This window comes from Bipolaris zeicola (genome assembly GCF_000523435.1).
Source record: "Bipolaris zeicola 26-R-13 unplaced genomic scaffold scaffold_125, whole genome shotgun sequence".
Classification (NCBI taxonomy): Eukaryota; Fungi; Ascomycota; class Dothideomycetes; order Pleosporales; family Pleosporaceae; genus Bipolaris; species Bipolaris zeicola.
The window spans coordinates 24,965-51,431 of NW_006912174.1; the positions used below are offsets into that span (position 1 = coordinate 24,965).

At 51.2% G+C, this 26,467-nt stretch overlaps 10 protein-coding genes across 10 annotated transcripts; 6 read left to right on the plus strand and 4 right to left on the minus strand.

The window, feature by feature from the left end:
- Positions 1–151: 151 nt before the first annotated feature.
- Positions 152–1,243, minus strand: COCCADRAFT_101251 (uncharacterized protein; the record flags this gene model as incomplete). Its single annotated transcript, XM_007716050.1, has 1 exon — positions 152–1,243. A coding segment is annotated over one exon (1,092 nt), but the record flags the coding sequence as incomplete, so codon positions are not given.
- Positions 1,244–3,009: 1,766 nt separating this feature from the next.
- On the plus strand, positions 3,010–3,588 carry COCCADRAFT_101246 (uncharacterized protein; the record flags this gene model as incomplete). Its single annotated transcript, XM_007716051.1, has 1 exon — positions 3,010–3,588. One exon carries the CDS (start codon positions 3,010–3,012, stop codon positions 3,586–3,588), a length of 579 nt encoding a protein of 192 aa, XP_007714241.1.
- A 363-nt stretch (positions 3,589–3,951) lies between these two features.
- COCCADRAFT_101199 (uncharacterized protein) lies at positions 3,952–4,119 on the minus strand (the record flags this gene model as incomplete). The annotated part of the gene is made up of 1 exon (XM_007716052.1): positions 3,952–4,119. A coding segment is annotated over one exon (168 nt), but the record flags the coding sequence as incomplete, so codon positions are not given.
- Positions 4,120–4,345: 226 nt separating this feature from the next.
- COCCADRAFT_6647 (glycoside hydrolase family 76 protein) lies at positions 4,346–6,356 on the plus strand (the record flags this gene model as incomplete). Its single annotated transcript, XM_007716037.1, has 3 exons — positions 4,346–4,436; positions 4,491–4,753; positions 4,806–6,356. 3 exons carry the CDS (start codon positions 4,346–4,348, stop codon positions 6,354–6,356), a joined length of 1,905 nt encoding a protein of 634 aa, XP_007714227.1.
- Positions 6,357–7,195: 839 nt separating this feature from the next.
- COCCADRAFT_6648 (uncharacterized protein) lies at positions 7,196–9,608 on the plus strand (the record flags this gene model as incomplete). Its single annotated transcript, XM_007716038.1, has 4 exons — positions 7,196–7,384; positions 7,439–8,042; positions 8,090–8,358; positions 8,409–9,608. 4 exons carry the CDS (start codon positions 7,196–7,198, stop codon positions 9,606–9,608), a joined length of 2,262 nt encoding a protein of 753 aa, XP_007714228.1.
- Positions 9,609–10,240: 632 nt separating this feature from the next.
- On the minus strand, positions 10,241–12,850 carry COCCADRAFT_27827 (uncharacterized protein; the record flags this gene model as incomplete). The annotated part of the gene is made up of 2 exons (XM_007716042.1): positions 10,241–12,052; positions 12,101–12,850. The coding sequence occupies 2 exons, from the start codon at positions 12,848–12,850 to the stop codon at positions 10,241–10,243; spliced, it is 2,562 nt and encodes an 853-aa protein (XP_007714232.1).
- A 704-nt stretch (positions 12,851–13,554) lies between these two features.
- COCCADRAFT_6650 (uncharacterized protein) lies at positions 13,555–15,200 on the minus strand (the record flags this gene model as incomplete). The annotated part of the gene is made up of 3 exons (XM_007716039.1): positions 13,555–14,343; positions 14,421–15,110; positions 15,159–15,200. The coding sequence occupies 3 exons, from the start codon at positions 15,198–15,200 to the stop codon at positions 13,555–13,557; spliced, it is 1,521 nt and encodes a 506-aa protein (XP_007714229.1).
- A 309-nt stretch (positions 15,201–15,509) lies between these two features.
- On the plus strand, positions 15,510–17,542 carry COCCADRAFT_38444 (uncharacterized protein; the record flags this gene model as incomplete). The annotated part of the gene is made up of 8 exons (XM_007716053.1): positions 15,510–15,561; positions 15,608–16,053; positions 16,085–16,569; positions 16,618–16,717; positions 16,804–16,907; positions 16,955–17,087; positions 17,123–17,221; positions 17,345–17,542. The coding sequence occupies 8 exons, from the start codon at positions 15,510–15,512 to the stop codon at positions 17,540–17,542; spliced, it is 1,617 nt and encodes a 538-aa protein (XP_007714243.1).
- Positions 17,543–20,143: 2,601 nt separating this feature from the next.
- COCCADRAFT_38445 (uncharacterized protein) lies at positions 20,144–22,055 on the plus strand (the record flags this gene model as incomplete). The annotated part of the gene is made up of 4 exons (XM_007716054.1): positions 20,144–20,490; positions 20,580–21,659; positions 21,734–21,774; positions 21,916–22,055. The coding sequence occupies 4 exons, from the start codon at positions 20,144–20,146 to the stop codon at positions 22,053–22,055; spliced, it is 1,608 nt and encodes a 535-aa protein (XP_007714244.1).
- A 3,184-nt stretch (positions 22,056–25,239) lies between these two features.
- On the plus strand, positions 25,240–26,006 carry COCCADRAFT_38446 (uncharacterized protein; the record flags this gene model as incomplete). The annotated part of the gene is made up of 2 exons (XM_007716055.1): positions 25,240–25,634; positions 25,694–26,006. 2 exons carry the CDS (start codon positions 25,240–25,242, stop codon positions 26,004–26,006), a joined length of 708 nt encoding a protein of 235 aa, XP_007714245.1.
- Between the last annotated feature and the right edge of the window lie 461 nt (positions 26,007–26,467).

Consider the following 26,467-nt stretch of genomic DNA (forward strand, 5'->3'; position numbering starts at 1 on the left):
AGTAGTGCAGATCTCGTATGAGTTCTCGCTTTTCTGATTCCAAATTGGTGGGGAGTTTGTAAAATTCGGTGATGTGAGGGTATGCGAGACGGCCGGGAGAGGCACGCATTCTGATACTGCTGACTTCACCGGCAAGAGACATATCGATTGGGCCGAGCCAGCCAACCCATGACCAAGAAGGAAACTGCTTCAGGATATTGCCTTTGGAATCGATCCTTCTTTGCTGTCGTGAGCCCATATCGTGGTGCCAGCATAGCATGTTATTGAAGAAGAGTTCTGGAAGGCCGTGTAGCATCCCACCTTTCATGGCTCGACTTTGCACTGTGGTGAATGCATTGAATGCCGCTAGGACGTCTGCTGGATCAGACAGGTTTCTCCTACTGTATTGGTCTACCTGAAGACAGTAATAGTTAGGATTGGCCTTCTGTGTCCACAAAGTCAAGGGTAATCTTTCCGGCAATTGGTTCGGTGCGTGTCCATTCTCTTGCTGTCTGTATTTTTGGCATATCCATGTCACAGTCTGTTCATGGAATACAATCATACGTGACGAAAAGGTCCATTCTTGGAACGTCCAGCTTCGGGTATGGTAAACTTCGCGAGCGATTTTCCTTATCGGTGAAGCTGCAACCATGCGACAATTGGGACCAAACTCGAAGACATCGAAAGGTGATTTTCTCAGGCGTTGCTTTCCAAGTCCCCGAAGCCCATAATCACTGTCTGGCCCCTCGGTGGCTGCGATGGTGAAGTACGCATTGGAGTATATTGCGGCCATTGAATTTAGTTGATGCGGTTTTGCAATATCATCGTCCTGTACTATGCAAAATCGATCGACCCATAAGTACCGAATACCTAAAGTACGGACGAGAAGGATACTATCCTTGATGGTGTTGGGAATGCGACAATCGTTCTCAGATGATCTGAATGCATTTGTCTTGCTTAAAACATCAAAGTTCGCTTTCAATGTTTGAAAAGGATCCTTCGTGGTACCCCAAACGTAACTCAAGGCGACGTATCGATCCATGTATGCACCCTTAGGTTGCTTTACCAGACAAAATTTCTCGACGTCGATGAACAATAATCCTGTGGCTTCTGGCATCCTACCAATGGGATTCGTAATTGTGTGGCATTTCCCAGTGTGATCGCGATCACATCGGTCAATCCATTTCTTGATGCCCGCAATATCGATATTATCCTCAAGTGGAGAGAACCCAAGTTCGTTTGAAGCACTTGAATAGGCTCTCATTTCAACATGAATGAAAGGTTTTCCCCAAGAGCAATCGTCATTGCGATCCCGAAGGCGCATCATCCAGTAATCATCCCAGGATCTCACATATCCGAGCTTGCTGTGCAAACTAACATTTGGTGCCTGCTGCCTGAAACGGTTTACAACTCTTTGACACGTAGCACACCCGTAGTTTTGTTCCACTTCGGCAAACTCCCATACAAGCTCCTCATGATCTGAGGCTCTTTCCAGCGCTTTCGCGACCAAATCACACAACTCACACTGAACCATTCTCAATGATGATTTTAACCAGATTATCGTATGATGCGGAGTGGTTATCCAACGTCTGGGCAACATTCAACTGTTTCCAGTCGATGTACTTTCGGCTGGGGTGGTTGTCTCGTCGATTTACTCAGTAGAGTATTGCCAAGTGATGGGCATTAAAATATCAATGCCAACGAAATAGCATGCGCCTGGCAGAAGCATAGCCTCGACGGAGGCATGCATAGATTGCGCCGCACCCATGCAGCCCCGTGACATGACATATGCAATCCTGCGAAAAAAACACTGCATATAATTGTGGATCCTTCGATCAATCAAGTACCGACCAGGAAGCAAGGAGGGACAACATATTCCTGAGCCTTATTCTTATAAAAGTGAGCAGAATCCTAAACAGTTATCGACAGCGAAGCTCTTGACATGACGAACTTGCATGCACATCTTTGAGCACCATGTGTTGAGGATTGCTCCGCTTTTGACCATACCTGCGCTGATAGGCTGCAGGGTTTTGATTTTCGTCCGGTTCACAGCCTCGTGCAAAGTCGATCATGAGTATGCTCAGCTTCCTATGTTGACCGTATCAATACGTTATTAATCAAGATGGATTGTCAGTCTTTCTTTCTGTGTAAAAAAACCACGTTGATCACGATATATCATTTGGTTTGCAAGCTGTAATGCGCTGGATACTTTGAGAATGTGTGTCCGCTTTAGGAAGCTGTAAATCGGTATGAAATACAGTTTTGCGGAGATGGAAGTCTTAAGTGTATTGAGTAGATTGAGACAGATGTGAAGTTGTGAATTGATGTTAAACAGGAAAGTAGGTAATCCCTGCCATGTTCAGTCCAGGGTTGCCAAAGCGGCGTTAAACGGATTATTGTGCTTGCCGGCGTACCTCAGAAGCTCCATAAAAAACCGCTCCAAGCTCTATCAACGGAAGGAATGAGGAGGATATATGTATCTGTTTATGCACATCACTTACACCATCAAAATAGATCATTTGCAATCAGGTGTAAGCTGTCAGTTGGACGACTACGAGCAAGATAATCCTGTAGGGATAGCACCGTCCGCGGACTTGATGGATGTCATTTCTGGCACACAGCAGTCACACCCAAGGCTGACGCTACATGCGCCATTCACTTTTCTGTAAGGCAATTCCACTAGCTTGTGAGGGGAAGTAAGAGAATCCACCCAATCATCTTTTCTCTTGATGAGGACGTGGCATGACGACATTGCCCCGCAGGGGTTGCTGTCGGCTGCTGTTGCTCACCAAACTTTGACTCATGTTTGTGATCGCTTCCGTCCCGAATTCCTTCGACTGAACCTACACTACCCTCACATATCCAGCGGGCACATTACTAGCGTCACATCAAAATGGCAAAGAAGGGCGGTGCCGGCGCCGGCGCCGGCGAGAACTCGAAGAAGGCACAAGGGCAGGCTCGCAAGGCAGAGGCCGCGGCATCAAAACAGGCAGCAAAGAACCAGCAGGCAGAAAAGGAAGAAGCAGAAGAATGGAAGAAGGGTGCAAAGTCCAATGCGAAGGCGTAGGTGGGCTTGTATCTCTGTGCAACTGCAGACTAACACATGACAGCGAGGCCGCAGCAGAAAAGGCCGCAGAGGCAGCACGTAAGAAGGCCGAGAAGGAGGCATTGCTGCGTGAAGAAGAGGCATCACTGCCATCGAAGCCCAAAGGAAAAGCGCCAAAAGCCGAGAAGAAACCCCGCGGCATCGACGCAGCCCTGGGCTCCCTCGACGGAAAGCCATCCACCCTCAACGCCAGCGGTATCGACGACGCGCTGGATGCTCTGGATATCACAAGCAATACGCAAGAAAAGGTGGATCGACACCCCGAGAGGCGGTTTAAGACTGCGTTGGCAGCATATGAGAACAAAAGACTTGAGGATATGAAGGATGACAAGACCTTGCGGCGACAGCAAAAGATAAATCAAATCAAAAAGGAGTTCGAAACGCATCCGAGCAACCCGTACAGACAGGTTACTGGAGCATACAATATGACGAGGGAGGAGAGGGCTGCGATACAAGAAGAGGAAAAGGCCAAGAAGGAAAAGAGACTAGTAGGCGTAAACTAAGGTGGACGCGGCTGCCGGCACAGTGTGTGCAGTTGTGCAGAGCATCCATATTACGGGAGGTCTTCAGGCTCGATGTGGGGTGATGCCGTGATGAGGGAGTACTGCGGAGGCCAAGGCATAATTAGAGGAGTGTTGCCGAATGGCTGCGTGATGGAGGACCGGCCCTTGCCGCTTGGTTTAATCTCGTCAGTTGCTTTTTGCTTGTGTGATCTTCACATGCTAGGCGCTATGCATCTCCACCGCAGGAATACTGGGTTATGCGCGTGTGTCTGGGGTAGGAAGACTTGGTTGTGGTCGCCCTCGCAAGCGCTTCACATACAAACATGGCAGGCGACGAAGCTAAACTTACCAGCCATACAACAACTAATGTACAACAATAACTGTGGATACAGTAGGATCAACTGTTCCAAACAATGAAGGGCTAGGCGCAGTGAAGACGAGTGGACGCAGAGGCAAGAGGCCCCGGGTATGAAACAGGCTGGCTAGTGAGTGATTGGCTGGGGGGCCATCTGTTCCTGAGTTTCGAAACGCCCGCTTACACCACCCCTGCCGCCTGCATCCTCGCTCTCCTTGTTCTGCGTGGCTTGATACGAGTCAGCCCAATTCTCTACATAATGCCAGGCCCCTTCACCGTACTAGGTTTTACTCTTCACTCACGCAAACTGTTTGCGCAGTACACAGTCGTTACTTCGTTTCCGCCCTTTTTGTTTCCTTGTTTCTCTTCTTCCCACCTCTTTACATTCGTTTTCGAGTAAGCATGAAGTTCTTCTCAACTACTGGAGCTGTGCTCTTGGCTGCTTTTGCGGCAAGCACCGCGAACGGCATCGAGTTCGATCCTGAGGACGAAGGTGAGACAGCAGTTGAATATGGTCCGTTCATTTCTTATAGGCTAACTTGATCAGCATCAATCCTTGCCGTCACCCGACAATATGCGTACAGCTTGATGTCGCTCTACAAGGGCAATGCTACAGGCGTTCCAAAGGAAGATATCGGCATTTGGCCACAGCCCCATTACTGGTGGGAGGGTGGTGCCGCATGGGGAGGTATGATTGAATACAGCGAGATCACTGGCGACGATTCGCATGTCAAGGCGCTCCAGCAAGCATTGACTGCCAATTACGGACCCAAGAACGACTTCATCTTGGACTATCGCAGGAGCCAAACGGTATGGAAAACCATGGAACCATCTGATCGCAAAAGCTAACTGTATATTCCAGGGCAGCGATGATGAATGTTTTTGGGCAATCGCCGCCATGAGTGCACTCGAGTATCAGTTCCCGGAGCCTTCACAGGCACCTGCGGACTATCTTGAAGTTGCCACTAGCTCATTCAACAGCATTGTTGGACGTTGGAATGATACCACCTGCGGTGGAGGTCTGAAGTGGCAGATTTATCCCGAAAACACGTACGGATTCTACTACAAGAACGCAATCTCCAACGGCTGCGCCTTTGGGCTTGGTGCACGTCTTGCCCGCTACACGGGCGAGCAAAAGTATGCGGATTGGTCTGCGAAGATATATGACTGGACCGCGAGCGTCGGCCTCATCACCGACCAATTCGAAGTGTTTGATGGAACCGACGACAAGACCAACTGCTCCAAGGTGGCGGATGAGACCCAGTGGAGTTACAACAACGCCATGTTTCTTCACGGATCAGCATTCATGTACGACTTCACCAAGGGCGCCAAGATCTGGCAAGACCGCACAGCTGGTCTCCTCAAACATGCCGAGGCGCTCTTCTTTAGCCCCTATGAGAATGCCACCAACATTATGTATGAATGGGCATGTGAGACGGGCGAGTCAGGAAGGCACTGCAACCTTGACCAGCAGTCTTTCAAGGCTTATCTCGCCCGCTTTATGGCCAAGACTGCATTGTTGGCTCCCTTCACCAAAGATTCCATTAAGAAGTATCTCACAGCCTCTGCGGTCGGCGCTGCAAAGTCTTGCTCTGGAGGCCCAGATGGAAAGACTTGCGGCAGCAAGTGGTACACCGGAGGCTGGGACGGTACTTCTGGTGTTGGTCAGCAGCTGTCTGCACTTGAGGTCACTCAGGCGCTTCTGCAGATCAAGAAGAACCTGCTTCCTGCGAAGAACAACGCTGCAAACCCCCCCACGGACTCTGCGCCAGAATCTACTCCCACGCCGACTCCCACGCCGACTCCACAGCTTACTCCTGAACCTACTTCTGAACCTATTCCCGAACCCACTCCTGAATCTAACCCAGAGCAGGCACCAGCACCTGAAGCGCCATCAAGTGCGCCGCTTGCTTCGCCAAGTAAGAGTCCCCTGAGTGAAACAGTGGCAGGACAGGTACCAGAAGCGGTGCAGTCTGACAAGCCCCAGGCAATTGAGGCTCCAGCCCCAGCCTCCGACGTGCCAGCGCCCGTCATCACCCCAAGCCCCACGGCTTCTAGCGCGGCTCCCGTCGTCCCTAACAACCCTGGTCTTGAATTCGATGAGACCGAGCCTTCTTCTTCGTCATGCGTGCGCAACGTCACCAAGACGGTTACTGTTGCGGCGTCTTCTTCCTTTTCTACCTCTAGCTGCACGCCTAGCGTGACGGTGACTATTACAGTTCCATTCGTGCCGACCGCACCAGCTGCATCCGTTCCTCTCAACTTGACAACTTCGAGCGCAGTGTCGCCACCTGCGAGCAATAACACAGCCAGCCCGACGTTGCCAGTGTTCGAGGGCGCTGGGTCTGTCTACAGTGTCAGCGGTTCTGTCTTGGCAATGTTCGTGGCTGCGACTGTCTTCGTCGGGTTGTAGGTGTACATATGCATGCTGGCTGTGCCTTCTATGTTCATCTTATTCGATATTACGTATATACCCTTCTTGATTAGAGACTTTCATATCCTAAAGTCTAGTTGCCGAACCCTTCAATACAGATTCTATATCGGGTCATTCTGAGCCTATTTGTGTGATTTCTTGCTCCCGTTGGGGGTGATGGTGCAGGTGTGGAGCGAGTCTAGGCCTGTGGTTGCCCATGGGCGCGGTTAGTAGAGTGCAGGCGAACAGCCACTGCCCCACCATGAAGAAGCGGCAAGCTGCGCAGGCGAGGCAGCAATGACATAACAAATCTAGCCCGCTACCCCGGCCCATCTGCACTCCCTCCACATACCCGGTCTCAACAACGAGAATAGCGTCCCAAGGCGGCTTCGGTTGAGCTTTATCCTTCCAGCGCAACGCTCCACTAATACTCTCGCTGCTCGGCACTCGGCTATCTCCTATCTCAGGATCCGATCAGGTCCGGAGCTCAACTGTGGCCTGATGTTTGTTCCCTCGCACGCGACAATACACAAAGACACAGAGAAAGTGCTAGAAGGTAAAAAAGGCGCCTGCAACACCATGGCAATTCTCACAACTCCATGCTGACCCATGCAAAGTCTATCGCTATTCACACACTTGCGCCATCATCATTAGCGACCCCGCCCTGCAGTGAGCGCACTGCCCGACTGCCCACAAAAGTCACCCCCTCCATCGCCATCGGACCCTGAGATTACGACGTACCCGCAGCCATAGGGGGCCGTATCAACTTCGTCCTCGCCACGGCGAACATCACTACGCTTTTCTTTTTTGGCATCATACTAGTGGTCTAGACAGCCGTCATGGCGACCGAAAGGAGAGATGCAAAAGGCAAGAAGCTCGCCGTCATGAACAAGTATGTCTACGATGCCTTTTTGTGGACATTCTCGATTCTGGTCGAGCTCTTCTTCCGAGAAGTCCATCCCAGGAGTAGCTGGAAGGTGCCAAAAGAGGGCCCCGTCATTTTCGTGTGCGCCCCGCATGCAAATCAGGTACGACATTGACAGATGGCATTTTTTTGCAAAGCGGAAGTTGACAGCCAGCAGTTCGTAGACCCTCTCATGTTGATGCGAGTTGTGAAGAAGGAATCGGACCGCCGTATACAATTTCTGATCGCTGAGAAGTCCATGAAACGCAAGTTTGTCGGCGCAATGGCTAGCCTGACGGGTGTTGTGCCCGTGGGACGAGCTATGGACATGACCAAGCCAGCAAAGGGCAAAATCTATCTCCCAGATCCCATAAATGACCCCACTCTCGTTCGAGGTGTAGATACAAACTTTGAAGACAAGCTGTTCCAGGTTGGTGGTTCGCTTGTTCTTCCAAAAGTAGACAACAAGGCAGCGACTGCAGAGATTCTTGAGATCAAAGGCCCGGAAGAGATTCGGCTGAAGCGTCCCTTTAAAGGAGGTGTCGCAATGCAGCAACTGACTGGACGCAACGACATGACCAAAGACGGCACATTTGTTGGCGGAGCCGACGCGAAAAAGGGAATTGCTGATGGCTACGAAGGAACGTCGTTTCAGGTTGCGCCCAAACTCGATCAAACCGAGGTCTACGACGCTGTACATGCGGTTCTGCACCACGGTGGAAGCATTGGTATCTTTCCGGAGGGTGGTAGCCATGACCGTACCGATCTTCTGCCTCTAAAAGGTCAGCTACTCCCAAATGGAAACTCGGCAATAACTAACAATTCCCAGCTGGTGTCGCCATCATGGCTCTTGGCACAGTCGCAACCAAGCCGGACTGCAATCTGAACATTATTCCTGTTGGCATGAACTACTTTCACGCTCACAAGTTTCGTTCAAGGGCCGTTATCGAGTTTGGAACACCAATCCATGTCCCGCCAGAGCTTGCTAAGAAGTTTGATGGGCCTGGAAGACGAGAAGCAATTGGCGAGATGCTTGAGACTATTCGACAGGGTCTCATTGGCGTCACCGTTACAACACCTGACTACGATACACTCATGGTATGTGGTTCACTGAATAGTTTTTGTTCTTCACTTACACTTGTTGGCAGGTCATCCAGGCCGTCCGTCGTCTTTACAACTCAAAGGGAACGAAACTGCCATTGCCCAGGGTTGTCGAGTTGAACCGACGCCTTGTCCAAGGATATGAGCGCTACAAGGATGATCCTCGTGTCGTGGAACTCAAGAAAGAGGTCACAACATACAACAGAAAACTCAAAGCGCTTGGCCTCCGGGACCACCAAGTTCAGTATGCAAAGATGCATCCGATCAAAGCCGCAGGTCTCTTCGTCTACCGCCTTGCAAAGCTCATTTTCTTGAGTTTGCTCGTCCTTCCTGGAACGATACTCTTCAGTTTAGTTTTCATTGTTACCAAGGTTGTCTCTGTGAAGAAAGCAAAAGAGGCGCTTGCCGCTTCGAATGTCAAGGTTCAAGCCAGAGACGTCATGGCTACGTGGAAGCTCCTTGTTGCCATGGCAGCCGCACCAGCCTCTTATGCATGGTATGTATGTCTCGGGCTCTATTGGTACTCGTACAACAACTGTAACGGATACCTTCCCGCTGGTATTCCAAAGCGCTGGCTCATTCTTCCACAACTTGTTGTATACATCACAGTCACTTACGGCGCTCTCCGTTTCGGTGAAGTCGCCATGGACATTCTCAAATCTCTTGGTCCTCTCTGGAAGATGATGAACCCTTTTTCGAATAGTGAACTCGTCAGGCTCCAGGAGCGCCGCGAAAATCTTGCCAAACAGGTCAACGATCTCATCAACGAACTTGGCCCGGAGATGTATGACGACTTCCACTCGAAGCGCATCATTGAAGACCCCTTTATCCGAGGAGACAAGAACGAGCGTCCTCGTACCCCGCCAGTCAAGTCTGATGAAGACGCTCGGATAGAGGCTGGCCAGGATATCGAAACGTACGACTACCCCGCCTCACCGGGTTCCATGAATGAAATACCACGCAACGAATCGTTCCACGACCTAGCAAATCAGGACTTCTTTTCTAGTAGGCCGCAGACGCCCAAGAAAAGCCATAGTAGGAGTAATAGTAGCATGAATCTGGGCGGGTTCCAGCTCAAGCCATTTAGCACTATTGATGGAAACATTGAAGAGGTGAAGAGGAGGCTGACTGATGGTGTCAAAGTAAGGAGGGGAAAGAGACGAAGCAGTGGGGAGGGAAGTTATGATGATGGTGACGACGAAGAGCCGCTCATGATGGGCCAAAAGGGACGGTCGTTTACAAAGTAAGGTAGGAGGGAATGGTATTGCTAGTAAGAGTAATAGCGGAGGGAAAATGGGTTGGGTGTTTGTCGCGCATTCGTACAGAAGATACCACTTTTTCTTATTCTTCCTTTTTTGGGTTGAGAATATACTCTGAACTGCAATGGTCTTGATTAGAAGGTTGCTTGTAATTCGTGTGTATGTGTATACGTTTTTGGTTTTTTGCTCTACGATGCTAACGCTGTGCTATGCTCTCTACAGGGAGAAAAGAAGAAACAATAATAATAATAATAATAGTAATACTAGTACGATGCTGAATACGTGCTTTCCAAATCGTTCGCTTGTCACATTTCAATATAAAGAAAAACAACTATGCCGTAAATAAGAAACGAAACAGTGGGAAAAAAAAAGAGAAGACAAAAGATGAAGGAGAAAAGAAGCAAACCCACGGGTATCAACATATCAACCCCCACACAACCCACCTCAGCCATGACCGAAACAAATTCCCCAAAAACGTAGCCATATATCGCCGTAGCATTGAAAATTCCAATCGACGTTTTTGTTTGCTTTCCACAGCAGCTAATAAACCCCGCAGAACCAAAAGACTGAAGAGAGAAGAAGAAGAAGGGTGAGAAGAACAAAACTCACAAGAACATCACTCAACCAACAACGGCCTTTTGACTCAGTTTCTCCAGGAACCCACTGAGATCCTCCTTCTTAATCTCAATCACACACGCTTCAAAACTATCCATGCGGACTCGCGCCCCGGTCTCACTGACAACCTCCTGGAACGCATTACCAAAGCGATTTTTGCCGCCCTTGCGCTCGTCCTCTTCGTCTTCTGAATCGTTGTCAGAGGAAGAATCCGAATCCGAAGCTTCAGACTCGGTTTCGTCTTCGACTTCATCTTCTTCCAGGCCTGCAGCGAGATTCCGTGTACGTCGCGCTTCCCGGCGCATTGCGCGTTCCTGCTCTTTAATGGCTTCCTTCTCCTGCTTCGCCGCGGCGCGGGCCTCGCGTTTCTGAAGTCGCGACTTGGCTGATTGCGTGGTCCCGCCATTACCACCGAGACCTACGACGACGTAGAGGCCCCGCGAGTCGTCGAGACCCGCCATGACGAGTTCGCTTCCCTTGGATTTTCCCTTTGTGCCGTTCAGCTCGACGATAGCTTCCGCGATCCAGAGGGCGAGTTTGGTGAGGGCGCCCGGGTGAGTGAAGAGGCGGACGTCTGGACCTTCTTTTACAACGGCCATGCGGAAGGCGCGGAGGTGGCGGATTTGACGTTTTTCGATGAGGGCGGTACCAGTGCGGAGGATGGCGCGGTGGAGGTGCTGGGCTGTTGTGATGTGCTCGACGAGGAGGTCGATGTTGCCGAGGGCGTCATAGGCGGTCCAGAAACGGCTGGTGATGTGTTCTTGAGCGAGGTCTTGCTCTTCTTGTGTCGCAGTTTGCATCTCGGTGTGGTCGGTTGTACCGACGAAGTTTGAGCTGTCGAGGGCGGATTGGTTGAGGCTCTTGACGTCGCCGACTTCGAGGATGGCACCTAGGACTACGCCTGCGTCGATGGCAGAGAGACAGGCTTTCCAGCCCCAGCAGCGGACGAAGCCCCAGCCGTCTTTTGGATCGCCTGTACTTGACTTTGGGGGGACTAGGCCGTCCAGACCGTATTGTGGGGCGAACTTGAGAAGACGTTCCCGCAGGCCGCGCTTCAGTTCCATGTCCATGTGTGTGTATCTTTGTTTGCATTCGGTGAGGGAGACTCCCATTTTTGCGAGCAGTTTAGCAAGTCGCTTCTGCCCCGCATCGCTCCAGATGTGTAGTTTGGCAGAGAGATACGGGGAGTGTAGCATGCTCTCATACAGAGACCAATGCCGGAGAAGGAGGAAGCGGGGTTCTGGTGAGAGGCGGATGGCTGTGTCCGTTGCTGAGCGAGCACTTGTTGGAATGACACCCCAGACCTCGCCCATTGTTGCGTCGCGGGATACGCTTGTCGCATCCGTGACGGGGTTCAGCCGCCGCACTTCGTCTCGCAGTACAGAGCGTATGCTCTCTCCTCGGTTACCATTCCAGCCTGCTGAGCCACCTTGTGCTGAGAGCGGATTGAGCCCGACACCACTTCCTGTTCGCCCGTACAACTCCAGACTGCTGACACCTACAATGGCGTTCCATAGCAGGTCGTTGTCTTCGCGGCCAAGCTCTGAGGCTAGGTTGTATACCAGGGATGAGACAGGATCCGAGTATGATGTGCCAATTTCGTAGTATTTGTCAAGGACCTGTGCATACTTGTCTCGCTTTTTGATAAGTTGCCTTCGTAGGCTTTTGACAGACTGCTCTTTTGGTGCAGCTACTGAGGGGGACACAGAGCGGCTGCGGGAGTCTGAGCGTGAAAAGTCGGAGGATCCGCCTAATTGATTTGCTGCCAGTAGACCCCGCCGCCGTCGCGGTTCAGGTGAGGATGGTATTGAGCCGCCCTAGAAGTTATTAGTTCATGTTCCACTTTATGTAAAGGTTGTACGAACAGAATTGCTCCTCCGTCTTTGTGCTGGCCGCTCGTCGTCTGTCATATCGTCTTCAGAATCATCCCCCTCACCCCAGGATTTTCTTTTCTTTGGTGCCTGCCCTGACGGTGGCTCTTCATCTTCTGGTTCTGAATCGCTCAGGTCGTCTTCCTCCCCCACTTCTGGCATCTCTTCGAGCCCCAAATATGCTTCCCGCTCTGCTTGCATTTCTTGCTCGATATCACCATCGTCAAAGACTATAATCCCACCTCTTGACGACTGGTAGGACTGCAGGACTTTGCCCTTGTCTACACCAGCCTGTCTCCGCACCAATTCTCCCGTGGCGGGGTCTTGGCTGATAGGTGCCGCGAAAACGTTGGTCAGATTCCATGGTCGTCGTGCATCCAAGAGCCATACTTCAACATCGCCAGTTCCACCTTCTCCATTCTCGTCCACATCCAGGCCTAGCATCTCTTCCATGTCTACCATGCCTCCCACACCCAAACACACCACAACTCCCCCGCTACCGCCTTCGGTTGTCCGCATTGGCCGTACCAGCTCATCTGCTGCCCGTGAAAGGTCGCCATAACCGGCTATTGGCTGTATCTTGTGGGGTATATAGTCGCGCTTGAGTAACGCGGTAAGAATTCGACAGGCACATAGCGCGTCTGGTTCAAGTGCGACAAGGAGCAGGACTGGCGGTGCGGCGGCATGTGTTCTTTTTACGAGGTTCTGATAGAGGTGTGCTATCAGATTCCGTGGGAGGTACATGGCGGAGGTGGGTGTGTATGTCTAGCCAGCGTGGAGGCGTAGAGTAAGCGCGCACAAAGACGCGCCCGGTGAGTTGTGAGGAATGCTATGGGCGTGAAATGAGGTTTTCCGAGTGTCAATACCCAGCATTGGGTAGGTAAACAATAAAAGGTACGAATGGCATATAACAGAGCCGGTGGTGGTCGTATGTATCGAGGATGCGGCCGACGCGTTCGGCACGCTAGTCCCGGAAATGTCCTCGCGTCGACGCGCCTGTGACGTGAACAACACTTTACCCCCCTCTCCAATTTCGATCCCCGCCCAAGCTCAATGACATATAACAAAGACGGCACATACGCACATCGGGTTTCATACGTCTCATCATCCATTTTTGCGTTTTCCTATGAGCTCATGTCTTGTTACGCTCTCTCCTATTCTGGGGGCTGACTTCATGGAAGCAGCCACATTAAGTGGGGAAGTTCGTGTTGAACGCCAGTTCTCTCAATACTACCGATGGGTAGCATATATCATGTCATCCGCTTTTCCGTCAAAGTACAATGGTGTGTTGAACACCGAAAGAAATCCGCAAACTCCAAGCCCATTTTCCTCCCTTTCATCCCACTGTGCCACCATCAATCGAGTCATGTTCCCTCATCTTCTCACTTCAATGCTCAATCTCCATGTCGACGCCGGTTCCAGTATCTCATCCAGTCTCGAATTCACCACTAAGCATATCCCCTCTCCTGCTTGATTTTGACACAACTACGAAGACTTCTTCGCTGGGCCTGCACCGGTTCAAGCTGCACCAGAGATGGCACAATCTCGTGGCATTTCTCGAAATTCTGCCCGCGGGCATCGCCCCATCGAGTGAGTCCAGGGTTGACAATGAATGCAACAACACCTCCATCGATGTCTTGACCATTGCGATCGGGAATCGGAGACATATGGTCTGCTTCAAAATCGTCTCCAACTTCTGGCCAAGTAAATTGGATGCGGGAAGGCTGAATGGATATGTCCAGAGCCAATGCAAATGCCCGGTCAACAATGTCCGAAATATGCGAAAGCTCGCAATTTGGTTCAATTATTGTGAGATGCGCACTGATAGTATTGGCGACTCGTTCTCGTGTCTTGAGCACCGAAGTTTGCATCTTCTGAGCATGTTTGTCATGTCGATGACGACCCCCACGGATTTGCCCTGAAGTTACGGTTTCACGCCCAATCCGTCCAACCAATTCCTCCGTTGTGGTGCGTCGCCAGTTCTCAGATTTTGGGGTAGGCTCTGGCCAGTCGTTCTCAACACTCTCACCGAAGGTAAGCTTCCAGTTATCATAGAGAGCTCTGGAGCTTCCCCAGAAACTGAAAGGGTGTTCGAAAACCATCATGATAAGGAAAGACCATATCCATGCCTCAATATAATCCTTCTTGCGTGCGCGGGTATCCCAGTGGTGCTTTGCAACATGATTCAGGAGCAGTATGGGATCCAAAACCTCCACAACATCTACGTCTTGTGCTGACTGAACTGAGAGGCTGAGTGATTTTACAAGGGAAGCAAGAATGTGGAAGTCCGAGCAAATGTCTCATCAGAAATGACTTCGACTTTGGATAGTTGGGCAAGCATCTCTTTCTGTAACGCTTGCATTTGAGTTCGCAGGCTCTGCGCTTCATCTTGAGAGATGGCAAGATCCTGGAGTGATTCTCGAAGCTTGGCGTTTGAGACGGCTTGTCGTTTCCCCAGTGACTGGCACTGTGCGTGTGAAGCAGCGAGCTCCTTTCTCAGGGCTTGAATCTGTGCTTCGAGATTTTCCGAAGCAGTTCGCGGATGATTGGATGCTCTCAATTTGTGGTGGATATTACTCAGCATTGTATGTACAGATTCCATTGTAAGATTGCCGTAATAGAGACTATGATCTTTGGCGTACGAGATGATTCTCTGCAAAATATCGTGTTCGTGCATTTTATCGCAGCAGCTCTCTTCCATAGCTAAATTACGGGAGGCTGTGGTGAGTTCATCGATACGCACTTTCAGATCTTCATTTTCATTGCGTAGCTTGTCGACGAGGCGGCATAATCTCTTGGTTCGGTTTTCCCGCTTTCGAGGGGTGCTCCTAGTGTTTCCAGGCCGTCCTGTGTTTCCATCGCTATCTTCGACAAGCTGCGCAAAATCTCTATTGCCGTGCGGGGTATTGAAAGGACTCTCCATGTAGCTTTGACTGTTGGTGTTGCTATGGGGCTTAGTTGGCGTGACTGGATACTTTGTCTCTTCCATAACATCAGGTGGGCACTGAGCTAAAAGTGAGTAATCGGTTCAAAAAGCGATGAATGAACTTACAGGAGGTGTCCAATGTTTCTGGCCGGCGTCTTTCGTATCCATAATGACTTGCCAAGGCAAGCAACTTTTTCGTCTGTTAATGAGATAAGAAAACCTTGTAGTCAAAGGCTCTTGTGGTGAGACAAGTTGTCGGTTGGGGTTTGTAACCTAAACGCAGTCGCTGTGATACGGCGCTACTTTCACTTTCACTTTCACCTTCACTTCGACTACTGGTCGTCTTAGTAATCACCCGCCTTTGTTGTCTGCACAAACAATCCGCTCACTCACCCGGTTTTACTCCTGATTGCCCACAATTCGGAACTGCAACACCGGCTCCGACTTCAGATCTCCGACTTCAGGAACCAAGAAAACATGGGAAGCAGTCGACTGATCATCGGGCTCGATTACGGCACTACTTATACAGGTAAGTGGCGTGGTCTAGATCGCAAAACGTTCTGCTAAATTTTTAGGTGTGTCGTTTTGCGAGATATCCGATCCCGCATCCGAACAATCACACGTCGAAATCGTACAAGATTGGCCTTCATGTCATGGCAAGTTCGGTACAAGAGAGAAAGTACCTAGCGAAATTGCCTATCTGCAAGAAGGTGTTAGATGGGGTTCTGATATCCCGCCACATGAGAAGCGGCACATGTGGACTAAACTTGAATTAGACAACCGCGAAGATAGTGAGGTTGCCAAGATCAACAATGAGCTATCTCTCCTCGAGTCACGTAAACCGCCCATGAAGATCATCGCCGACTTCCTGGAACAAGTCAAAACTCATTTGATCAAGAACCTTGACGACAGGTATGGCAAAGAACTGTGGAGAACGCTTCCTATCACTTTGGTGGTCACGGTCCCAGCGGTGTGGTCAGATACCGCAAAACACCGGACTAAGCAGGCTGTTGAAAAAGCCGTTCAGCTCTCTAGCGTTCAAAGAGTTGAAGATGCCTATTGTCCTTACCACGGAACCAGAAGCTGCCGCGCTGTACACAATCAAGACGCTCCGCGGTACAGCACAGGACGCTCAGTTCGCAGTGGGCGACGGCTTCACTGTTTGTGACATGGGAGGCGGGACTGTCGACCTTATCACATATCGCATTACGGCTATTCAGCCTACTGTCATCGAAGAAGCCTCGGTGGGTAATGGTGCCCAGTGTGGTGGTAGTTTCGTTGATCGTGCATTTCTTCACTGGCTTGAGCGTCGTTTAGGTACACAAGACTTTGTTAAAATCGCTGGCTCTCGAAGCGAAGAAATCCCACGTACCTCGCTCAACGAAAAGACGGCCCAACTTGTTCAGGATTTTACTATGGGGATCAAATGCGGCTTCTCAGGAACCCAAGAGAATTACTTACGACTGCCATACCCACTGAGTACTATCGATGGTGATGAGAAGAGAGGTAATGTTTTTGGAAACCTAAAAATCACAGCGTGAGTTCCGAAGCTCAAAACCTGATGAATGATTATTGACACAATCAGGGACGATGTAAAAGCCATGTTTGACTCATGCCTCTGTCGAACGTATGAGCTACTTCAGGAGCAAACTCAACGTGCACGCATAGGAAATTTGAAGATTAAGGTATATTGTTTATCGCAATACCGATACGTGTATTCCAGTGCTTTTACAGTCATGTGCTCCCAGCGGGTATCTGCTAACTTCTTCAGTATGTGTTCATGGTTGGTGGTTTCTCAGAGTCACCATATATGTTTTCAAAGATCAAAGACTTCCTGGAGAAGCAAGAGATACAAGCTATTCGACCCCCTTACGCGTTAGTATCCCCGACACCCTGATGAAGATTATACTAATTCACTGTAGTTGGTCAGCGGTAGTCCGAGGTGCCGTCACCAAAGGACTTGAGAAAGGTGTCGGTGCAGTCTTGAAGCGAAAGAGCCGTCGACATTATGGTACATCTTGTGCCCGTCTTTTCCAAAAACGTGCACACAAAAGGGTCGACATGTTCACAGACTGGCATTCTGGAAAAAGATGGCAAATAATCAAATGAAATGGTTAATCGAGAAAGGACAGACCCTTCTTGCGTCAGAGGCAACCCATGCAGCTACAGGATTCATGTTGAGGTGGTGGGTTGAAGAAGAGAAGCAGATTGTGTGGAAACTCCTCTCGTGCGATGCAGACATTGCTCCATCACGATCTGTAGACAAGGTAAGCAAGCCGCTTCGGGGAAGCAACACAGCTAACATAGATCAGTCAGTATACCGTGTAGCAGTGCTCACAGTCGATTCTAACGACATACCCCTGGTATACCTGAAACGGAACACGAGCCCATGTGGTCGACAGTACTACTCTATCAATGTTACCGTGCACATATCTCTGCAGTCTTCTCTGAATTTCTACGTCACAATCAAGGGCAAGAAATTCGGATCCCTGACTGTCAGCTACGATTGAGGCTCAGTGACCTGCCTTCCGTCGAAACACAATCCTTGGCTTTCTAGTGGAAAGAAGATGGTCCAGAAGACGTCACTACACATCAGTCCCTTCTCTCAGAACAGAGGACTGCTATTGATTTGGGGCTATAAATGGGAGATGGAGAGTATCAAATTGACTATCTGGATGTCAATGCACTGCATGTGGGAAACATGTCATGTAACTTGGGTCATTTGCCCTAGGTCACTTTTGTACCGAGAGCAGTGTCCGGCTGGCAGATTTTCTGACTTTGTTCACATGTAGCTAGTTAGCTGGTCATGACTCGGCTCTCATTGAGTTCCCCAATGCCATAATATTGTCTTTTCATTACCCATTGCAATGCTGCCCTTGATTCCAAGACCTACCATGACTTATCTCTTGAGAGTTGCAGTTGCTAATCAAACGAGAAATCGAATTTTGCTAGACGAATACTTAATCTACATTTCCTGATGAGGCGGGATTAAGTGACAGAAGAACTCCAATGCACTCACTGAGACAACGCATTTTATCGACACGACTTTGCACTATTTCCACTTGAGAAACAATATGAAACATGATGAGATTGTAAGTATTCAATCATCGCAATCAAGAAAGATGTACGATTCTTGTGAGTGCGCAAATGTAATTTGTAGTATTTCCCAGCGCGGTGTCAATGTTTCGATAGCATATGCAGACCCCAATTCAGGGAGATAAGAAAATGTAGATATGCATGCCACGCGGTTGTGGTAGAATCAATGCAAGGGAAGAAAGGAATGACTCTCTTCTATCCGCAGTGTTCCTCGGAACGCATTACCAGTAATATCATTCATCACACTATGTTCCCTCAAGATGCCATCAGCTCAGTACCATCTCCCGAAAGAAAGGTTCCCTGATGAATTTCTAACTGAACTCTTCTAACAAGTTCTCCAATACCCCTTCCAGCTAACCTGTTCTTCCAAAACAAGTAACAACAATACTGCGCTTTTCGCGCCCTACCCTCGCACGACATGTCGTCACACAAGTACACCACATGAGACAGCCGACAAACGCTCTTCTCTAGCGAAATATATCGTGTAACCAAGAATCGCCCCAAACGTCATTCGCTCACACGCATGCGTGCATACCGAAAGCCCAGCCCACCATGGCACCAAGCATCCGCGCCAAAATCAAAAACAAAGACCCGGACAGCCTAAACATGTACCCGCATATGAACCACCGTCATGCACAAACTCACCACTCCTTGTTCCCTCGCCCAGTCTAGCCCCAAGTGGGGTGCCGACATACCGAACGACGCCACGGGACATTCCGCCTCACGCAACCAAGCGGACAACTGCAAGTCTAAACACGGTACAGCAAAGGCATGTGCACAGCAAAATATTCCCGATGCCCCCCCGAAGCCCCAGATCACCATGGTAAATTAACCTGCCTTCCACACCCACAAAGATCGTAGAGGGAGGGAGGGAACCAACAAAAAAGCCCCCTCTCCCCCATCTCCGTCCAACAAAGCACGTGCAAACCCAAACACACAACCTCAAACGGTAAATGGGAGAAACGGTCAATCGTGATTCGAGAAAGGGCAAGCAAAACACACATAAACAAGGCCAAACCCCCCAAAAAAACAAAAACAAAGTCATCCAAAATCATCCTTCGCATTCGCCCTATCCGGCGTAAATCCAATACCTATAATAATCGTTGAGCCCGTTGAGACACACACACACATACCTCAAACACCACACAGACTCCCCCTTTGGCAAGGAAAAAAAAACGTTAGAACCCCACAGCGCCACCTGCGCGCACCTTCGGTAAAGGCAAAAAATCCCACGCTAAACCACATACGATGTAACTTCACCCCCGCTAACTCTGCTTTGGGGATAAAGCGCAGAGACTAGATCTGAAGGAGAGATAAAGAACGGATTACGTTTTGCGTTTTAGCGTTTTGCATGGGTGTGGGGGGGGGGGAAGGGCAGAGGTGTGGAGTGGGGTTTTTTTGGCGATAAGATAGCGGGTGTTGCGCCGAGGTGTCTGTGGTTGGAGGAGAGGTTGGAGGGGTAAAAGGTGGGTTTTTGCGGGGTTGATGATGGTTGACATAAGGCGTGAGATACGGGATAGTAGGAATCCATAGATAGGATGACTGGACCTTTGCGGGTCGTAAGTAATCAAGGAATATTGAAACTCCCGACGTTGCTCAGATTTGTGAAGAGGCGAAAGATACGACATCTTTTTTTGCTTTCTTGACATCCTTGACTCTTTTGCTTTTTTTAAAACATCATCTCGCTGCGTGTGTGCACGCGTTTTTTTCCGTTCCTGCGTCGGTAAAGGAAAAGGGAAAGAGCACCGCCCCTCCTCTTCCTCCAAAAACAAGTTGACCGATTACGGAGCTAAAGCTAAGCTTCTTTTTGGCGTAGGTAAGTTCAGAAAGTAACTAGAGGGGGGGTGCTAACCGCTCTGCCTAACGAACTGTGTTTCTTTTTTGCTTTGCAAACTGATACGATAATCAAGGAAAAACGTTCTTGAATGCGGATCTTCTTGTTTTTTTCTTCGTTCATTGTTTGAACTTTACATTACGAACCGAACGCGAAGAATTCGATAGATCTACCGTACCCGATGATTGAAGCGGCGTCGTTGCTTGCTCCGGCGGTGTTGCTCCCGACTCTCATCGTTATCCACGTGCTCGTGGGCTACCTTCGCAATCCGCTGCGCAAGATACCTGCTGCGCATCCCACGGCGCACGTGTCGTCGCTGTGGATAGCATGGGTGCGCTGGCGACACATTGAGAATGCGACGCTGAAAGAGGCGCATGCGAGACTGGGTCCGATTGTGTGTCTGGGGCCCGAAGAAATCAGTATCAATTGCGTCAAGGGTGGCATCCGCGATGTCTACGGCGGGGGATTCGAAAAAGTCAATGCGAAAAACGGGTATAATTGGTATTCGTTTTTTACAAACTATAGCGGGTGAGCAATGAACTACCCTGTTTGAGACTTGAAAAAAAAAACAATCGCAATATGGTTTTTTTAGCGGGCATTGACGCGTGAATTGGCAGAACCGGCAACATGTTTTCCACGGGCAGTAATAGGCTGCATTCGCAGAGAAAGCGTATGCTGAGCAACATTTACAGTAAGTCACATGTTCTCGCTAGTGAATCGCTGCTTGTACAGGCATCGACAATCATGTACAAGCGCTTCCTGCCGTATCTAGAGTCCGTATACGCAGGACCCGAACAGGGAGTATTGAACATCTACGCACTGCTCAGTGCAACAACCATGGATATTGTGACGTCCTACATCTTCGGACTGCGAGCAGGGTCGAACCTAATCCAGGACCCCCAGCAACTCGCCTGGTTCTTGGACCTCTACTACTCACGGCGATCTTTCAACTTTTGGCCGCAAGAGTTCCCGCGCCTGACTAGCCTGGCGGAGAAATGGCTGGGCTACCGCTTCTCACCCAAATGGGTCGACGAGGCAAACAGCAAGATCGAGAGATGGGTGACCAAAATGTGCGATGAGGCCACGCGTGTGCTGGATGCTGGCGTCGCCGCCGCAGGGGTCGAGGACCGGCCTGTAGTCTATCAGCAGCTGCAGAACAGCATGGCAAAGGAAGCAAGTAAGAGTTCGGGTGGCCTGCCGGATCCTACCGCCATGGCAAGTGAAGTCCTGGATCATCTGGCCGCGGGCTTCGACACCTCTGGTATAACGCTCGACTACGTCGTCCACGAGCTATCCAAGCACCCAGATATCCAGACCCGTCTCCAGGACGAGCTCCTCGGCCTATCTCCCCGCCTGGCAGCATCCTCAGCACCTAATCTTCCCGACCCGAAAGCCGTCGATGCCCTTCCTTTGCTACATTCCGTCATCTGGGAAACCCTGCGTCTTCACTCTGCGATTCCCGGCCCACAACCGCGTTTCACGCCCCCGCAAGGCTGCCGGCTTGGCCCAACAGACGAGAAATCGTACCATGTTCCGGGCGGAGTCAGGGTGAGCGCCAGCGCCGGCCTGCTGCATCTGAACGACGACGTGTACGAGTGTGCAAGTGAATGGCGGCCAGATCGCTGGTTGGGACTCGACAAAGTGGCCGACGACAAGCGGAGGGACATGGAGAGCCGATGGTTTTGGGCATTTGGGAGGTTAGTATAATCCTTTTTTTTTCTTGTTGCTTGACGTAATTCGAGCTGGCGTACGCTTACACTGTGTGTACTAGTGGTGGTCGAATGTGTGTGGGAAGCCACTTGGCAGTGTACCGTAAGTGTCTACTAGTCCCATGTCCCCCCCTTCCCTTCTTCACAGCCACACAAGGAGGGGGGAAGGAGGGAGAAAGTGACTTTGAATTCCTACTAGTTTCGTAAGCTGAGTAGGTGACCCAATATGCTGACGTGGACATAGAAATGAAGTACATAGTCGCGGCCCTGTACTCAAACTACCGCACCACGATTATAGATGACACGGGCATCGAGCAGTCCGACTCATACACTGCACCGCCCCAGAGCGAGAAGCTTATGATACGACTCGAGAAACTGACGTAGCCACACGGGGAACACGGGGGCAGTGAACATGTTTGGACCCTGATAGCCTCCGCCCACCGTCAATGGGGGGATCCCACAAGCAAGTGTGGCTGCACAGCCGCACGTGCAGTAAAGAAAAATGGTTGATCAGCGGCAAGCTACGCAAAGCACAGGGAGAGAGTGAGTAGAGTAGGGTGTGTGTGTGGCTTACACACCCGCGGCGGACTCCGGGTCTTGGAGCTTCAACGCCGGGCCCAAATCGACGCCGTTGGAAGCCTGACCCGTGGTAGAGAGGTATCGAGTTGGGGTTGGCAGTGGCCAATAGCATTCCCGAGTCTTTGCTGGTGCTTGGGGCAAAGGGCAAGATGACGACAGCTAGCCATTCGAGTCATTTTTACGCAGCTGTACAGAAGCAACTGAGACTGTCTATCGTATTTGCCTCCTTTTTCTGAACAGTCTCATGATCGTGACTCGCCATGAGCTTATGCAATGCAGTCTACTTATCAGCTTACTTGGCGGTGTCTCCGTGTACGTACAGTCCATCAGTTCAGATTTTCTTCCCTTACCTTCAGCCCAGCACCCCTCCCCCGTCTAGTCCAGTTAGCGTAGGCAGCTCCGAGGAAACTGGGCCTGCGGTATCTCCGGAAAACATTCAGAGCCAATGGAGTGGTAGGGTTTGAGGACCGGTGTCGAGACCGGCTGCTGCATCTTGTCCTTTGTTCCCGGGATCATGGGTATTTTGGTGTGGAACCAGTGACAATGTGCGTGTACTCTACTTCGTTTACCAAAGCTTCTTGGCTCCATTGCATGACCCACAGCAAGTCGAGAAGGTCTCGCATCGACCGATGGGCTGGACCTAGAGCAGAATGTGAGGAGGCGTAGACAAGACTGCCTCAGAGTACTTGTCACGCGGTACCCTCTTGCCACAGGAAATAGGTGTGACAGTAGTCTATGGAAAACGGGTGAGCTGAAACGTTGTGGGCTATGATTACGTTGTGGGAGCTGCTCCCGAGTCCGGTGGAGTCCACAAATTTGGGCTTTGCACGAATGGCGTGCCGAGTAGGCCCCAGTACGTACCTACATGTCGAATGTTATCTTGCCAAGACTCAGTCAGGTGCATGAGGCTACGAGCGCCGTCTTTCCCAGGCAGAGGTAGTAGTACGAGTGTGTGTGGCACGACTAGTCATTGTCGAGTTTCACATCAAGATAGACACTTCCCCCCTACATTCTTTTGGTAGTGTGGAAAAAGTACTTCGAGGTACATGTTTGACCGCAAACTTGAGGTCGATTCAGGCGTCCGGTGCAGAGTCTGTACACATGATACGGAGCCAGTGAGGTCGATTGATGTCACTGGTCTGTTAGCTCAGATGCATGACAAGTGTAGGTGCAGTAAAAGAGCGCAGCATGTTCATCACGCGGTGCTACCGTGGTTGCTAGTGCAAGAGTGCTCGTTTTGATTTCTCATCTCTCCGGACAGTGCGGCAGTTACGGGGGCGGCACAGGCGTAGACGCATGAGGCACATTTGCTGTCTACGGCATAGTCCAAGTCCAAGTACTGCACACGGTCGCATGTTTCAAGCTGGAATCACCGGTTTCCGTGTGAGGGCCGAGCACTGCTAGTATGCGAGTAGGTGGGACGCAGGGAAAGAGAGACTTCCAAGGCTCCTGTGGCAAGTACAGCATGCAAGTGCAAGCTACACTCATTCAATGACCCCACATTGGTTCAAGAAGGGGGGTGGCCAGCAGGTTTGTCAAAGCCAGCTCGAGAAGCCGAAGCCGGTCCAGATTGGTTTTTGGAGTGGAGTAAAGTTTTTTTTGGCTTGACGAGGGGAATATGGGCGTCAGTGACGGATTGTGGGACCAAATAGATGTGTACATGGATGCCAAAGCGGGACAACGATCCATCTGTGCGATCCCTGCTGTAAACGTGTGCGTTGTAGAGGGCATGTTTTTGTCATGGATGGCCAGTACACGAGCATTGTACGAATTGGTGGGCGTCATGGGCGTCCGGGGGTCGGTGGTGACATGTCGGTATTGCGCAGGCAGCGGTGGATATGGGTTAATAGCAGGCGAAAAAGTAAATTAAGCGCATACAAGGCGGGTGTTGGGATAATATTGGCGACATATGGAGAGCGGCAATGGCGCGGGGCGGTCATGTGCTAGGCGGGAACTGCGCGGGGGGCGGCCAAGGAGCGCACGGAGGGTGAAAGCGCCAACCACGTGAGCACAGGCGGCGGTGGCCCAGGCACTGCGCGCAAGGGCGAGAATGGCGGAGATGGGATGGCAAGGCATGGCGATGGACGATCAGGCGTGGCGATGCAGTTCCCGGGCAGAGGGCGCCTAGGGCCATGGCGACATCTAGCGCTGCTGTCAGAGAGGAAGGCTGCCGAGCTAGCAGGCTCATTTGCTGGCCGGCCTGGTGGCTAAAGGGATGGTGAACGGGGGTGCGGGCCACACAGTGCAACGTCGTAGAATTTCCTTGGGCCACTCGAACGGCGCGACTGGCAGTCTTTCGCTTGCACATCACCCCCCATCCCTGCTAACCATCCACAGACCCCCCCCCAGCCACCAAACATGCTCCATGGCGATCATCCCTCCTCCCCACATGCTTCTCGTTGACGGCCGCCTCCTCCTCTGGACAACTCTCTCTGCTCCCCCCGCCACAGCCCCCAGCTTCTTGCTGCTGTCTGTTTTTATTGACCTCGTTGGCTGCGCCCGCCGTGCGTCATTCCTGGGGCCTTTACGCTGCCTATGCGCCTCAGCCGCTCAATACCCACCGCCCATGCACTGCTCTCTGTGCGTGCCCAGCCTCTCATTGACGACAGGTAGTCTGCTTCCACGTACGATGTCGCCATGTGTCTATGTGCCTGTGTGCCGTCATGTGCTGTGAAACGCCATCATCATTGTGTCGCCGTGTACCAGCCTCCACCCCGTCTGTCACTCTTGGAGCCTCGAGGCCAAAAAAGAGGCACGTACCGGGGGCTGCCTTCAGGCCCTCCTCGGCCTTCTCAGCGTGCTGGCCGCCATGTGTCTGGGGACGTGTTCAGGACTCGTCGTGTACTCGCCCGGCCGCAGTCATTGTTGGCCTCGCTCGCGTCTGTCGTCTCCAACTGCCGCGCATCACAGCCTGGCTGAACGGCCACATGGCGGTATATTGGGCGTGGACGGGAGTTTATATGTAGCCTCCTCAATTAAAGTGTTCCAGATGGCTAAATCCCGTGTTCCTGCTCTGGGTGTTTACCAGCTTACGAGCGTGGGGCTCTCCCGCCGCACGCAACCGGGGCCCTCGTTCAATATCCGTCGACAGTGCCCTGCCTTGCCCAAACCTGGGATGACCGTTGGATTCAAGCACTACCAGGCCTTCCTTGCTACTCAGGTCCTGCCGCTGCGCCGTCTGTGCTGTCCTAGTCTTTCATCGCTCGGCTGCATGGAACACCCTCGCTCGGAACTGATAGCACAGACAGGCTGGTGCTGCAACCAAGCTGCAAAACAACACCTGCTGAGTCTGCGACTTTATTCAAAAGTGCTTCTCGACGTCCAGCGCTGCTGCTGCCCTCCCAAGACAGCTGTTGCCCCTGCCCCAGTCCATCTTTGTCGCTCGTTTTGTTTCTGTCCAACCGTTATTCGCCCGCTTGCACATGCGCATACCACCTGGCCAGCCCTCCGTCCTCGTCGTCTTCGTTGCATACTCCCACTCCGTCGTCATCGCCCAGAGCACATTCGTTTTCCACTGTACCGTCCGACCGGCCTGTTCCAAGACGGCCCAGCACACATCCAACACATCATCACTACTTTCAGGGGTTTCTCACGGGCAGCAGCAGCGGGATCCACCGACACTTGGTCAACAAGCGAAAGATACTAGTCTTGGATGTAACCGTGGCTACAAAAGAAGTAATACCCCCAGAATCTCTTGCCATTGGCTACACTAGAGCTTGTTCGCATGATCCACGCCGCCTTCGTTCATTCCCTTAGCACGCACGTTAGTCAAGGACCCTACAACCTTGATCGGCCGCGCTCGGCACAAGTTGCTCCCAGAGACTAGAGCCTGCGTAGCGAATCATTAGCAAAGCCGCCACGGACCCGTACGACGTCTGTAGAGGAGCCCCGATTCTGACGGACGCTTCAAAGTACGCTTGCCAGCTCTCCTACTGCATGCACTACCTTTGTACGTTGCTTCTTCTCGAGCTATCAGACCTCACTCTTCTCAGAGCTGTGTGTATTTCAGTCTTCCATTGCTCGCCTTTACAACTCATCACACACTGCCCAAAAGCTCTTTCCCCGGCTCGCCATCGCTTCTGACTTGGTCCACCAGCGTAGACCTATTTCCCCCCTTCGACGCCGTTGGAAAGCGCCCGTGTCCGTGGCTACGATTGGAATTACACCAATTACCTCTCTACCACGGTTCGCTACCACCACAAGAGGACCCTTTTGCC